The 14,596-nt window shown below is 39.4% G+C and overlaps 1 protein-coding gene across 9 annotated transcripts in view; it reads right to left on the reverse strand.

Moving 5' to 3' along the window:
* EVC (EvC ciliary complex subunit 1) overlaps window positions 1–14,596 on the reverse strand; it is an 81,289-nt gene that overhangs the window by 36,346 nt on the left and 30,347 nt on the right. For all 9 annotated transcript variants that reach the window (XM_055719975.1, XM_055719902.1, XM_055720323.1 and 6 more), the window contains 4 exons: window positions 10,822–11,031; window positions 4,162–4,271; window positions 2,700–2,910; window positions 116–322 (listed from right to left, as the gene is read on the reverse strand). In XM_055719975.1, coding sequence (XP_055575950.1) covers window positions 116–322; window positions 2,700–2,910; window positions 4,162–4,271; window positions 10,822–11,031 — 738 coding nt within the window. The remainder of the gene's footprint in view (window positions 1–115; window positions 323–2,699; window positions 2,911–4,161; window positions 4,272–10,821; window positions 11,032–14,596) is intronic.

Consider the following 14,596-nt stretch of genomic DNA (forward strand, 5'->3'; position numbering starts at 1 on the left):
AATGGTCTCTTGCTGACAATTCTAGGTGTAGGGTAATGCATAAATGAAATTGCTTTCCATTTCAGCAAAGCAACGCTCATTCTGTTTGGAAAACCGCTAGTGAACGTTTTCATACCTTAAAGTCCTGTCCATCATTTGAACTCTTTTTTCCAGCTTCCCTTCGCGCATGCTGCAGCAGTGTCTGCCCAATCACCTGCTCCATATGCTGCTGAAGAAACTGAAGAGCTTCTTGGATTTCTGTGACTAGCTGCTGGTGAAATTCTAAATGGATTTGCTGTGTTTCTTCCTCGAGCTTCTCCTCCTCTTCCAGAATGTGGGACTCCTGGTAATCAGACAAAAATATAGTACTGCCATTTAAAAAGGCTGAAAAACAACTTCACTTTAAAAGAAAGTCCTATACCCATTCAGAATGTTACTGCTTTAATACTCAGAATATTCTTTTTTATATATATAAAAATATTGGGAAAGGTCATGAACGTGTTTAATAGCACTTGGAAACCATTTGCACTCTTGGCATATACAGCATGCTGTGGTGATAAGTTCTACAGCTTATCCACACATTTTTTAATTTTTAACCTGCCATCTAATAGCTTTGCTCAGAGGTCTCTTCTTTTATTAGAAACAAGTGAAAAATTGTTCCCTACTCACATATTTTATGCCAGCTTTAAAACCTATGATAATCCAGAAGATACCTCTGTTTTAGGCTGAAGAGTTCTAGTCTCTTGAGGTCTTTGGACCATCCTTGCCATCATTTTCTATGCTTCTTTTTAAACGCACTCTCCCTCTACGCTCTCTTTAGCACACAATAGTATACACTCACCAGCACAACCTGTTCTGTCTGCGTCATGTGTATTAGTCTTCCATAGATTGCCATCTATTGAGTTGCTGATGTCCTTCTTACACTAATATTCTCATTTAAGGCTAAATAACATTAAATTACTCTGGGGGATTTGACAGTACCTATTTGATGCCCTCTTGGAAATAAGTAATGCAAGTAGAAAAAGAACCTGCTCTGTGCATATTCATCTGTCAAAAATAACGATCTCTCTATTAACGATGGGTTATTCTGACATGTCTTCTTTTATAGCTTATACATATGTTTTTGACTATTTTTTTTAGACAGCCAGAACTTCATTAAATCATTTCTCTTTTTCTTTTAAGAGACCTAATGTCATGTTATCATGTCCAAGCTAGGATTCTTTAGTGTTTCACATTTTATATGAAATCAAGACAGACATGACACTGTCTACCAATCTATAATTAGCCCAAGCTAAAAGTAAGTTTAGTTCAAACAACACGGCATGCTAAAACTCTGGCTGAGTATCTGTACATTAACTTTTTCCTTAACTCCTTATAATAGGTTCTAGTTTTGGAGGTTGTTAGTAACATTGTTTTGTCTCTGACTTTTCACAATTCCTCAGTTAGGCTCTACTCCTTTGGCAGCAAGGATCTTACATGTGTACTGTTAGGTACTTCCTTGTGAGATGGGTTTGAGCTGGTGCTGGAAAGAGGCTGTAATGGAGAGAGGCCAAAGAAACAGTAATACCTGGGGACGTTTCATTTTTGTTAGGGAATGCAGTGATTGCATCAATTAACATCCCTGTGGGAGCTAAGTGAGAGGGAGTAGTGGGAAGCACATAAGAGGAATGCAGTCGTATGCACTTGTATTATTTTATATTTTATTTCTTCTGAAAGTTAATGAGATTTTGAGATTTTCATACTTAAGAGGAACTACTTTAACAGAAGTATCAAACATGAAAATGGCAGCTGACAGAATTTCCTTATTCCTCTTCCAAGTGGAGAATTAGGGGGTTTATTATGCAAATCAGAATTAGAGGGATGCAAAATATCTCTCAGCTAATTACACAGTGACAGCATGGAGCACAGAGCTGCAAAGTCTCAGATAGGTTCAACCCATATGTGCAGCAGCAGTGGGTTGGGCAGAGACTATAACTGACACCCTCCAGGAGTGTCCTCTGAGGCTGAAATCTGAAATTCCGTGGTGTTCTAGGTAAATGTCCAATGCAGATAGGTAAATAACCAACACTTGATGGATTAACCCTAAAAATTACAGTCACAAACAGATCTGAAAGCAACTGTGGGAACATCAAGTCTAAAAATCCATTAAACCTTCTCCCATCTCCTTGACCTCCAGAAGCCAGATTATTTAGAAGGTGGTCAGGGAAATGGATACTGAGCATTTCATGGACAGAGGAAGAAGAATGAAAAATGATGGCAGTATAGAAGGACTTGCTAGGTCTGGTGGAGGGAAGAATTTCTTTGGATGCTCAAGTAAGAATTATTCAAGTGCGTATTACAATCCCTAGCAGAATTAGTAGGTGTTTATTTTACTCCAAAAGCAGTAACTTGTGTAGAAGTCCTCTATGTATGCTGGCATGCCTTCTTTCATTGGTATTTTCACATAAAATAAACAGCTAAATAAGATACGATAACACGTATCACAGCTATCCAGTAGATAAACGAGGTATTAGGGAATTTAAAATGTCTGCCCAAACTAAAACAGGAACTCTCGGGCACCTCCTATGCCAGCAGTGGGTACATTTTTGACAGAGAGTATTTTCCTTTCTATTTGGAACTTGAACATTTTTATTTTTTGTCATTTTCTACGGCAACTTCTAATGCCAGACATCACAGCATATGAGACCTCTGGAGAAAAACTACCTGGACACTGTACTTACCACTGCCTTTTGTAACTGCCACTGGTCCTCATCTTGGCAGGGGTAGGATCCCTTCTGCAGGGCATGTTGTTCTCTCAGTTCCTGAAGCAAGCTCTTCTTTCTGGACAGTCTCATGCAGGCCAGGGCTGCCATTCCAACTCTTCGGAGGGTTAACCTTCTGAGTACTGAACACAGCAGAAGCCGATGTTTTTGCAATATATAGTTAACAGACCTGTAAAAGGGACCATTAAAAATCAATCAGATAACCTGCTTGCTGATTTGGCACACTTGTGTTCATCAGTTGACGATGACAAGTTACTATTCATTCTGTATAATGTCTTCTCATACAAAGCATGCCTTGGAAAGCTGTTCAGGTGTGAAGAATGGGTACTGCTGCGATAAACTTATAGTTCTGTTGCACTGAAGTTAAAAATAGGAAGAAAACAGAAAATCTATAATTACATAACAAAAGGGTTGGTTTTTTTAATAGGAGACTTGAAATAAGATGAAAATAGAATGTAATCAGCACCACAGGGAAGTTATTTCAAGAAAATGCAGGACAGCATATCCTTGGATTAACAAGGAGGCACACTCCGAAGAGGCTAGTGTTAGCTGCCAGGGCAGACATGGCTGAAGCAAGTTTGTGGTGAATTTTAATCAGGAGAGCAAATTTAGAGGTTGATTCTGGACCAGGTGAGTGAAATCTGTGTGCACATTTTTGATGACATTGTGCCTGTGTATATACAAGGCATTGTAAGCTCTCTAGATACCTAATGTTGGGAAATATTGCAGTCGCAGAACATGAAAATGAAAGTTTGAAGTGAAAAGTAGATCCAACATACAGGAGTGCAATGGCAGTAATGCTAATATTCCATATAGACCAGTTTTCAAATGCTCTGATCTTTGGTCATGTGAAGACCATGGTAAATGAAGCCATTTGTTATTGTAAACAAAACAAGCCAGGTAACACAGAATTGTGGGTTTTTGAGAACCAACTCTATCAAAGAAATGTTAAGCTGTGAGATAAAACTAAAAGTTTCCTTGGTGAAAATCAACACAACGCAAGAGAGGAATCGTTATCATGCAAAGTGATGGTCAGTGGTACTGTAACAGCAGAAAGCAAGGGCAGAGCTCAGTGGTGCTGGACTGAACATTTCATCTTGAAGAATATCCAACTCCAATGTGACATAAAGAGTGCAAAGAGAGGCTGGTTCAAGATTAGAAATCACTCACAAACATAGGAGTATATACACAGAAAGAACACTACTTGACAAATCACAGAAGACTCTTTCTACTTACCAGAATTCATTATATCCTTGGGTTTTTTTAGATACTCAGACAAAAACTAGAGTAATTGCCTCTTTGTCTGAAGATGCTCATAATCCCTCAACACTGCTTTCCACAATGTAATGTAGACAAGTTTTTATCTGTGCATGCAGCAGTGCGTTTTTACCCCACTGCTTACTGACAAAACTATACTTACTCATCACTGAGGCACCCTAGTCTGCTTACGACACCTTGAATTATCTTCTCTTGTTTCTCAGACAGGTGCTTTTGCATCACAGCAGACAGAGCATATTCCTTTATCCATAGCTAAAAGCAGGGGGAAAAAATTACAATCATAAGATACACTGCTTTCAGTCATTCTAGTCACCCCATTAGTAAACAGTGGTTTATTAGATGTTAATTTTGCTAAAAAAAAAAAATCAACCCCCTCCTCCCAGAAACAAACTCATGCTGAATTAAAATTATTCTACTTAGGAGTATTTTTTTTCTCAGTGATCAAAGTCTTAAACAAAGCTCACTGAAAAGAAAGAGTGGCTTTGCACTGGTTTGGATCAACCCTGAGCTGTCTCCTACAGATTTTCCAGTTTCAGCAACAGAGGAACAAGATACAAAGAGCACAAATAAATTTTGTGCCATAAAAGGCACAAAATATTGCATTGACTCTTATAAGCAAGTTGCTTTTTGTTTGGTTTTTTTTTCACTAGTAGAAAATGTAATTGTTATTTTCACTGAAAAGAATAAAGATACCATCTTCCATCACACTTTTGTGTATAGTACAGTGTTGATGGTTACAAATGGAGGCTGCACGATCAGGTTTATGCAAGTTCACAGCTCCTTCAGGGTGATATTTAGATCAAATAATTTAATCTTTGAATGTTTTGATGGATTTGCCATTAGACTGTAAACTTTTTGGAGATACAGACTTCAAGATTTTGTTTAGCATATTGCCAGAACTTAGTAATAGTTTTGGAATAGTAAGTCATAAGATGAAATGGTTGTAAGGCCCAAACTCCATTACTGTGAGATTAAAAGTATATTTTAGGCTACACTGGCAGCTGGATAAATGCAGGTTGCCTGCAGACACATGCAGAGCCCTGAATTAAATACAATACTCAGGCTCTCTGACAGCTTCACTTCATGTTCTGGCTTCATTCAGAACATGAGGGACTAAATTTTCTATTATTGCAGACAGCAAGGTTTCACTAGATCAGTATGCCTAGCAAAGAATTAGATATGCAATTGCACAATTGTTAGTGTCAGGAATTAGGGGTGGTAATGGGCCTTCCTACAGGATTTCATAGTTTTTTCCTTGGGAAGCAGTGACTTGTGCAGGAGAGAGGCTTTATCTGTGAGCACAGAATGAACTCCCCCTGGAAGTGCAGAACACCAGAAACCACATAATCTTTGGCTTTAAAATAAAAATGTATTTCTTTTCTGGATAGCGCTTTCTCTTTTGCATACACAGCCACACATCTAATTGACCCCCCTCCATGCAGAAAACCTTACCAAAACACATGCTCCTGAGCAGTACACCTGAGAAAGACAGATGGGCAGTCAACAACAGGTGACAGATGGAAAGAGTACAGGTGAGCATGAGCAGCACAGCCTGAAAGTCTGTAGGGTGCTGGGGAGCCCACCAGGCTGCTCTTGGAAAGAGCCGCAAGACATAACTGTGTAGCCAGACCTCAACTGATTTGATCCTTAGAATCACAGAGCACAGCCAAGCACAGTGCCTTCTCTGACTGCATGCTGCTAGTGTCAAATTAAGGTCTATCAGGCCTCCAGGTATCATCATGACAGATGGCAAAAACTTGCTTGCAGTAATAACTGCACGAGTATTTCCCTTTAGCAGCTCTGTGGATATGGCTTTCTAGTGTTTCACACCTCTCTGCATAATGCCTCGTAGACTCATCGCATTGTGTATTTTAATGTCTCTTTCAGCAGTCAAAAGAAGGGCTAAAAATAACATTTTACCTTCTAGAAGGATTTCTCTTTTCAGTGAGAGACAGGCTGTGGCTCCGATGTGGCCTCCCATCAGATTTTGGAGACCTGGTTATTCACTGAGAAGTCGCTCTTGAAGGGCCTGTCTGTGCACTTGCTGTCAAACAGCATGAGGGTATAGACCACCAAGACAGAGAGGACAGGAGACATCTTCTGAATTACAATTGGAATGGTAAATGATATAATATTGCAGCCAAGAACCCAAAATTTAACACTTCTGCTGCTATCAGTATATCCTATGCAAAAAGGTACTCAGGATGATAACAAAGACAGAGATTGCAGTCTTTACTAACAGTTTACTTCTGTTTAGGGAGAAATAGCCTAGTTCTGTAATGATGAACAGTTTCTTCTAAAGGAAAAGAATGAGTCGCCTTTTCCATTTAGAGTGCATTTAAGGTAAACTGTATGCAGAATTTATATAAGGTCTCTTCACCTCCCTGAGACCAATGGAAAGATCAGAATACAGCAGTAAATCCCCTGGCACACAATTATTAAACTGAACAGCACAAGTATATCAGCCATATAAGTAGGAAGAGAACAAAGAGGAAAGGAGGGGAACTATTACACATTTAAGAATAAGGAAGACTGAGATCTGGACAAAATACTAAACCAGTGTTTTCTCTCAAAAGTCTCTTCCTAATGGGAAGATGATCAAGAAGTGAAGGATCAGAAAGATCAGCTGGGAATACACAGAATATTTTATGTTTTATTGGAAGAAACGCTTCAGCAGCTCACTGGGATGGGATGTGAGGGCTAGGTATTTTCCATCTCCGAAATACTAGAACTCATGGATACAGGCACAAATGCACCAGCAAAGATCCTCTGGGAATCTTAATTTGAGGCTGCTGGCGTATGGCTGAAAAAACGCAAAACAATTATTTCATCAAGACAGATGGAAAGGTCAGGCTTTGTGCTGTACCAATCTTCCAATGCTGGGACAAGTTGCCAGGTGTCTCTCTAAGCTTTCCTGATCTTGGAAATGGCCTTACTTTGCTCGGACACAGACTCAGTGGCTGGAACAGAGCTCAGGCTCTGATTCCTGCATTTAACCAGTAAAACCAGTGACAAAAGCATGGTAAATGTGGAGGAGAGTAAAGCTCCAACAAATGAATGTCTGGCTTCCTGAAGAGTCATTCCAACGGCTATGAAAAAAAGAGTATAAAGCAAAGAGAAAGAAGTAAAACGCACACAGTGTCAAAACTAGTAAACAGATGCCAATTCAGCTTTCTGGGTGTCAAGCAATGATGAGGGAATGGATGGAAATCTCACCCCTTTTTACTCTGTAAATTTCTTGTTTTGCTTCCTGGCAACAAGACCTGCAGCACTGTTAATGTTAGGTATTACTCTCCGGCAATAAAGATGAGGAATATGCCTTTCATAGGTAATGAAGTCCATAAAGTATTTTGAGTTAGATCTCAGATACAGCAGCAAATTAGACCCAAGTAAAATCACTCTTTTTCCTGCAACTCTCAGTTTGACATTTTTAGTCCAGATTATTCAGGAAATCGAAAGAAAGCAATTTCCCCCTAACAGCCTGTAGATGGGGTGCAATGCACACAGAATGCCAAGCAAGTACCTAGCCTGGTGCAGACGTCTGCTCCCTGTAACCGCCACCCAGGCAGGAGAGGAGAGCTCATCTACAGAAATCATGAGGTAGGGGCTATGTGGTAAAATGCTCAAAATTTATTTTCATTAGTCATTTATTCCCATTTGCCTCGCTCACATCCTCAAGTGTATAAGGCAAAGTTAAATATGAAACTGATTTTTTATTTTCAATTGTAAAAAATATTCTGTTTCCTCAAAGGACATCATGTTCCAGATATGTATAAATGCTAGGAAAGATAATCTACAAAAATAATATGCAGTTCAAGTAAATGAGAAATATTCCTTTTTGAGCCACCTTGAAAAGCTGACATAAATAGCCTGGTGAAAAACCCTTCTGGTGTTAGAATTCCCAAGTCTGTAAAGCAGGTGACTGCGTAACTCTTAGTATAGTACATTATCAAGAGGCAGATGGAAGACATATCTGCTGCTGGAAAATGCCTGATAAACTGAAAGGCCTGTCAATATGAATGCTGATTTATGGATCTCCTGTCATATTCAGCACTATAACATCTATGGGATCTCCTAAATGACATGATTACCTGTCACAAACGTCCAATCTCTCTTCTTAAGGTGGAAACCAATTTCTCCTTTTTGTAGGATGTGTCAGCTTACTGCTCAAATGTAAATGCTGCTGTGTTTATACTAAGAAAGGGCTGAGACATGCACTTTGCATTTGAAGGTAATATAATGGGTTGTGTGATGTTTTTCAGGCTTTATACAGGAAAATCTGCCAGCCTAGCTTTGGTGGACTAGCTGTCTCCCTGCATGGTCTCTTTGGAAATACAACAGACTTTTTTTTCCAGTTTAGTTTAAACCACTTCCAAAAAGCCACATGTATTAAGTTAAAAGAGCTACTTAACTCCTGCAAAGTATATCATCTTGAGGAATCACACATTTTCCTGCTAGAAGAAACCCTTGTCTCTTCTAGAAATTTATCCCACAGAATCACTTGTCCTTACAACAGGTCTGTCTTCCGCTCAGGAAATGTTTATATTGAATAAGGCTCAACTGCAGTGCTGGTGACCGAGACCAATGTGAGAGCTCTGTCATTGCTAACTGAATTCCTCTATAGCTCAGTAATTACTGTTAATAATGTCAGCAAACCCTTTATTCTGTTGGGGTTTTTTTTCCCCGCTAGGAAGTCATCTGCTTTGTATTATGAACGCTACGGTACACTGAAACTGATGGAAAATCAACATTCTAATTCAAATAACCTATGCCTGGGCATGACTGCAAGGCCTGAATTCACATACAATGAATCCATCATACAGTGCTGCCCAAAGAGCTACTATCCAGCAACGGAGTGCTGGAGATGACCTAGTCCTACTAATTCCTTGAGAAAAATTCCCAGGGTGTGGTTTCTCCAATCAATACTGTGCTCAATGACAGTAACAGGCAAATGCATGAACAGCATTTCTGGAACAGAACTTCAGACCTGAAATCTCCCCCTCTATGGAGAGTCTTGTAGCTGTTAAACTGCCTCCTCTGTGGCCCTGAACAATGGCTGAGGTTCAATGGGACAGTGGGAGGACCAGAGCAGAGGTGCCCTAACATGCACTCTGACTTCTGAGGCTAATGAGTTGCACACTAGAACCTCCTCCTTCTCTGACTGTGTTTTTTAATGACAGCAGATACCACCATGGTGCTTTGGGCTCCATACACTATGAGACATGCTTGTAGGTCACCTACTAGATCAGGCTGCTCAGGTCATTCACATACAAAGCCAGGCAATTTGTGAAACCTTGATGAATGTGAGCATGAACAGCAACCCAGAAGTTTAAACTTGCCAAGTCAGGTATTGAATCCAATCCTTGGTAAAAAGGTGCAAAATTAAAAAAAAAAAAAAAAAATGAGGTCAAGACATTGTTTCATTAATCACTGAAGGTATAGCTATGCCAAATGCAAACACTAAATGCCAGCCAGCAGTACTAGAAAACACAAATGCCTGCCTTTAACTTAAAGCACATGAGCGGATTCACAGGCATCAGTAGTCAGTCCCAAGCATATTTCAGTTCAGTTTGCTAGATATCCCTGTGACACAGAAACAGAAGAGGCAAGAAGAATTGTTTTTCAAAATAGTTGAGATAACAGGTGAGTTACAATAAAGTAAATACAAAATTATCAGGGAGGTGCATGTTGGTATAACTCCAGACTAAGGAAAATAGAGAAGAAAAAAAAGGAAATGGCTACTAATTGCCAAGAAATAGTTCTATTTTTGTATTCCCAAGGGTGTTCTAAAACCACCAATCAGAAAACTGCTCTACCAGATTTAGTAGGAAGCCCACAGTTTCCTGAATCACAGGGCTTTATGAAAGAACCCTAAATACGAGTGGGTGGAAAATTTAAACACCCTACAGCAGCAGTCAGTAATAATTAGGGCCTCAACCAGTGCCTTATTAACCATGTACTGGATTGTCCAGGCGCTTTGGAGAATGAGGGTAGGAAAAAGTATGATTTTGCCAGTGTTAAAGAACTCTGCCAACCTTTTTAAGAAGCTCCAATTACTCTATACATTGCAGCACACAATATAAGAACCGACACACCTTTGTATAGACAAGGTCTTTCTTTGCCTTAGCTGTATTAGTCTTCAAAGCGGTGCTAATAGAGACATATTCACTGCATGAATAAACTGAAGGTGTATTTGGTTCCAGCTTAATGCTGAAGATACCTGTCTCTGCATTTACTGTTGTTGCTTTCCTCCTCTAGTGTCAATGCCCTGTGTGCTGAGCACAAACAGATCAGGAAAGCTGGATGTGTTTCTTCACCTTCTCAGAGTGAAGAGTTAGCTTTATATAAAGTATCATATGTTTCCAATTATTATAGTATTAATATATAAAAATTATTAAGGAACATTTGCCGTTGTAAGGCCTCCTTTCCTGTAAAGCACACTCACACCCTCTCCAAACAGACCAGATGAAGGTTCTTTTGAACCGTTTCTGTAGATGCTCAAGAGCTGAGGACATCAGGCAGCAGCCTTGCCAAAAATTGTTTATATGCTGACAAAGCTGTCAAACACTGTGGACAGATGTCTAGTGATTACTCTCTGACTCCTCTATGCAAGTCTACATGCACAGCATCTATATTCACTCCATACTGCATGTCAAACTGTCCATCCCAAGTCCAGACCTGTATCTAGATCTGGGCTGTGTATTTATATACAAAATATTCCCTACAGAGAAGTATCTTGATAACTTTTTTCCATATCTCTGTTTTTAGACCCTAGGGCCCCAGAATGTAATACGGGTCTCACTTTTTTTTCTTGCAATAGCTGCTCCTGGAAAAGCTTCCAGCGTCTCTGGTGGTGGGTCTCCCATTTCTCCAGAGGGACCAAATTCTCCTGCCATTCCTCTTTCAGAAGCTCACATTCTCTTACAGAGAGGCCGGTCACAACAGGCAGGATCTGAAGAAACAGCTCCGTCACCAACTCTGCTAAAGCATGGGAAGCTTTATAGTACAGTTCCTAATGGAGGGACAAAGAGGGACAGAGAGAGACAGGTGACAAAGTGAACCCTGTGCCAGTCCTTTGGAGCTGTTTCACTGCAGGTCTCCATGATGCCAGTGAGAGAACCATGTCCCACTGAAAACACTGGGCCAGTGACTGACCCCCAGAGCTAAAATCCAGTGCCACTAATGCTTGAGTTAAAAAGACCAGGTTTTGTAGATGGAACAGTTTAAATGTTTTGGTTCAAGGCACACAAGGTCATTTAAAATGCAACAGAGACATGAGCACATGAGACCTGGAATTCTACCTGCTGCCCACATGCAACTGCAGTACAAATAATATCTTGTTTTAGTGGCTATGGTGATGTGTTAATAAAAATACTTATTTTGCAAAGTACTGTGGAAATCCGATGTAGCACAACACCTCATAGGCACACCTTCAAAGGTGCTGATATGAAATGAATGAAGGCAAGAAAGACAGAAGGGTTAAAAGGGACAGTACAGCTTTTAGTTAGGCAAAACTGACATTAGTCATGTTAAATAGTTGGTGCTCTAAGATATGACACTCTTCAATGCCTGAAGGACAGAATTATTCAAATTCCTTCTGATGCAGAACAGGTTTAAGCCTAGGAAAACAAACATCTTCTGGTGGTTTTATTTCAACTAGTCCCATATGAGCGGTTTTCAATTGCTGAAGCTGTTTCACCCACAAGAAGAGTTTGGGTGATTTAGTCAGATGGCATCCAAGCTAAAAAGTCACAGAATCATAGAACTGTTCAGGTTGGAAAAGACCTTTAAGATCATCAAGTCCAACTGTTAGAAGTCCAACTGAACTAATTATTTTTTCTGTCCTTCCCCTTCTCTTACCCATGGACGATGGAAGTGTATTCACAAGTGTTTATGTTCTACTTATTTACTAATGCTTTCAAAGATACATTTCATAAAGGTAACTGCAAATAATTATCCAAAAAATAGTCAGATGTGCTTTGCCAGATCAATTTGTAGCAACATACTTGGTAAGTTGACTTTAAATATGTGTCTAGATCTTCTGCAATTACAGCCTTTGAACACTTCAAAGCCCAAGTATAGGCCAGAGATCAAAGTCTGGCCCTACTTATTCTATTTATTTCTTCTGTAGTTTCATTTTTGCTATCCTTCAACTTAAAGGACTGGGGCTGCATAAAGTTTCAGGCCACAATACATTACTTAAAATATAAAGCACTCCTCTCTGAAGATGCAATGTAAGTGAAAGAAACTAGAATTTAGCAATACTGACCTCTGAAATGTTATGTTTCTATTGTTCAGAACATATAATTTCACTGTCAGGTAACAGTGATGATACCAGCTGTATCGGCAAACTTGCTACAATTTGAGATAATCCCTGAGGAGGAGTGTGGGTAGGTAGCTTTCCCCAGTAGAAGAGAGAAAACAAAAACACATTGGAAAGGTCACACAGACAGTTCAGTACTCGAGCAGTCTGAAGAGCTATTTTTGGTGTGAGTTCCACATGATCTTACTAGTCCAAAAAGCTTTACTGCCTGCCTGGTTTTGCTTTCATTGTAAATAAAGTGTTAGGCCTTAATATAAGCACTATAATATAAAAATAATAAAAACACTTAATATTTACTTCTTTAAATACAGCTAATATTTTTAAAACTCTTTTCAGCACTCCTGTTGCAAGAACAAGTCAATTCTTCTAGTTGTTGCCTTCTTTTAAATACAGGTTTAATTAAAACCTCGTAAGTGACTAAAATCTGTAATGTCTCAATAAAAACACAGAGATATTTATCTAGATGTCAAAAACATTTGTCTGCAGCTCATATACATGAAAAGTTCTAGCAGACTTGTCTTTTTGGGAGAGATACACTGGCATAATGTACTATTGTGTAAGAGCCCATTCCAACTGCTAGATGTGGTATTATAAAAAAGAAAATACAACCAAACCGGCCCTTCCCCCCTGCCCCCACCCCCCACCCCCTCAATGGAAAAGGATGTTAAATTGCAAAGTCAGGAGCTCAGAAACAAAGAATGAACAGAACTTAGGTTGCATGTGAAATCTAATTCTGTTCCCCTGTAATAAACTGGGGGCTCACACAATATTTCCACATGACCTTTCTCTGTTCCATGTTTAGGTTTATCAATACCCATTGAATGGATAGAATTCCTAAAAATTTTTATTTTGTACTTCTCATTGATTGTAAAATATCCAAATTGTGCACTGAACACTAAATTATTATTTTCCTCCTAGGATCTCTCTAGGATGCTAATCACCATATTAATTAGCTGTTTCACAAACAATACATAGCTTATCTTAACAGCTCCCTGCAGTAACCTCTTCTTACGGATAAAGCTGAGGCACACTATCAAAAGCGTTCACTACACCTTCAAGATGACCTGTCTTGATTTTTTCCACTCTCTTACCTGTTTATAAAGCATGCAGGATTTTCAGAGTCCAGCTCCCACTGGCTTTGTTTCATTTCAGAAGTGTTCTGAATTCTTGTAAATTGGGCTACAAGTTTCTGAAACTGGGTACTGGGTGTAAGTATAAGAATTAAGTCAAAGACAACAATCAGAGACCTCATTTCTGGTAATAATTCTCCCATTTCTAACGATTGCTCGCAACACAATCTGGACATGACAGTATCATTAGGGGAACGTTTGCTACACAGGTGCATCCTATGTCCCCTACTCCTTAATTCTTACAGTTACCAGTTCCTGTTACAACAAGAGGTAGGATTCACACGGTCTGAATCATCTGTGTAGTTGGCCTGGCTTAGCTTGCCAACACTAATGAAAAATGGTGTGTTTGAATTCTCTCTTCTGCTGCTATTTATTTTAAAACTCAGTCCTTCTGGGATTTAACATAGGCTCAGAGATCCTATGTTTCTAATCTCTGTGTCCCATACAACATTTAAAGAACACTCACTCCATCTCTGTAAACCACCTTCTCTGAGCTTTACTAGCCTTTCAGGACAAGTTAACTTTCCTGCCTATACTGGGTGTTCAGGTATGTAAGAAATTTTCTTGGTTCTGAAATAGTTCAGAAGCAGTTTAGAGGTGCCTGTGGCATCTCTACTGCAACCTGAAAAGATCTCAGGCAGGGTGTTAAGTAACTATTCTTAAATAAACAGTTTCACCTATGGCAGCAAAATCACTTTGCAACATATTTTGCTGCAGAACTGTCAGCATTTCCCTGGCATATTGACAGCTCTGTATTATTATTTACTAGGAAATCTTTTGCCCAGAACATAAAGAAGCTATTTTGTTACGTGCCTTCATGCCATTCTGTTTGAAAACCAAGCGAAGAGAGTTCTGCTTGCACTGCCTGCAGCTTCAAATTACACTGTATACTTACCCTTGGCGCTACCACAGTGGGTATGTAGTTACTGAGGAAAAACCTGACTAGGTCCTGCTCCCACAAAATTACTTACCTGCATCACCTCATTAATGTGATTGGCCAGGTTGTCATTAGATAAAAATGCTTAACTATTTGTTTGCAAAATAATTCATGACCCTCTGCTGAAAACTGGTGTATGAAAGGACAAGAAAGTGAGATCAGAATTCCAGAAGCAGTTTTTCAAATC

This window comes from Falco cherrug, chromosome 1 (genome assembly GCF_023634085.1).
Source record: "Falco cherrug isolate bFalChe1 chromosome 1, bFalChe1.pri, whole genome shotgun sequence".
Lineage (NCBI taxonomy): Eukaryota > Metazoa > Chordata > Aves > Falconiformes > Falconidae > Falco > Falco cherrug.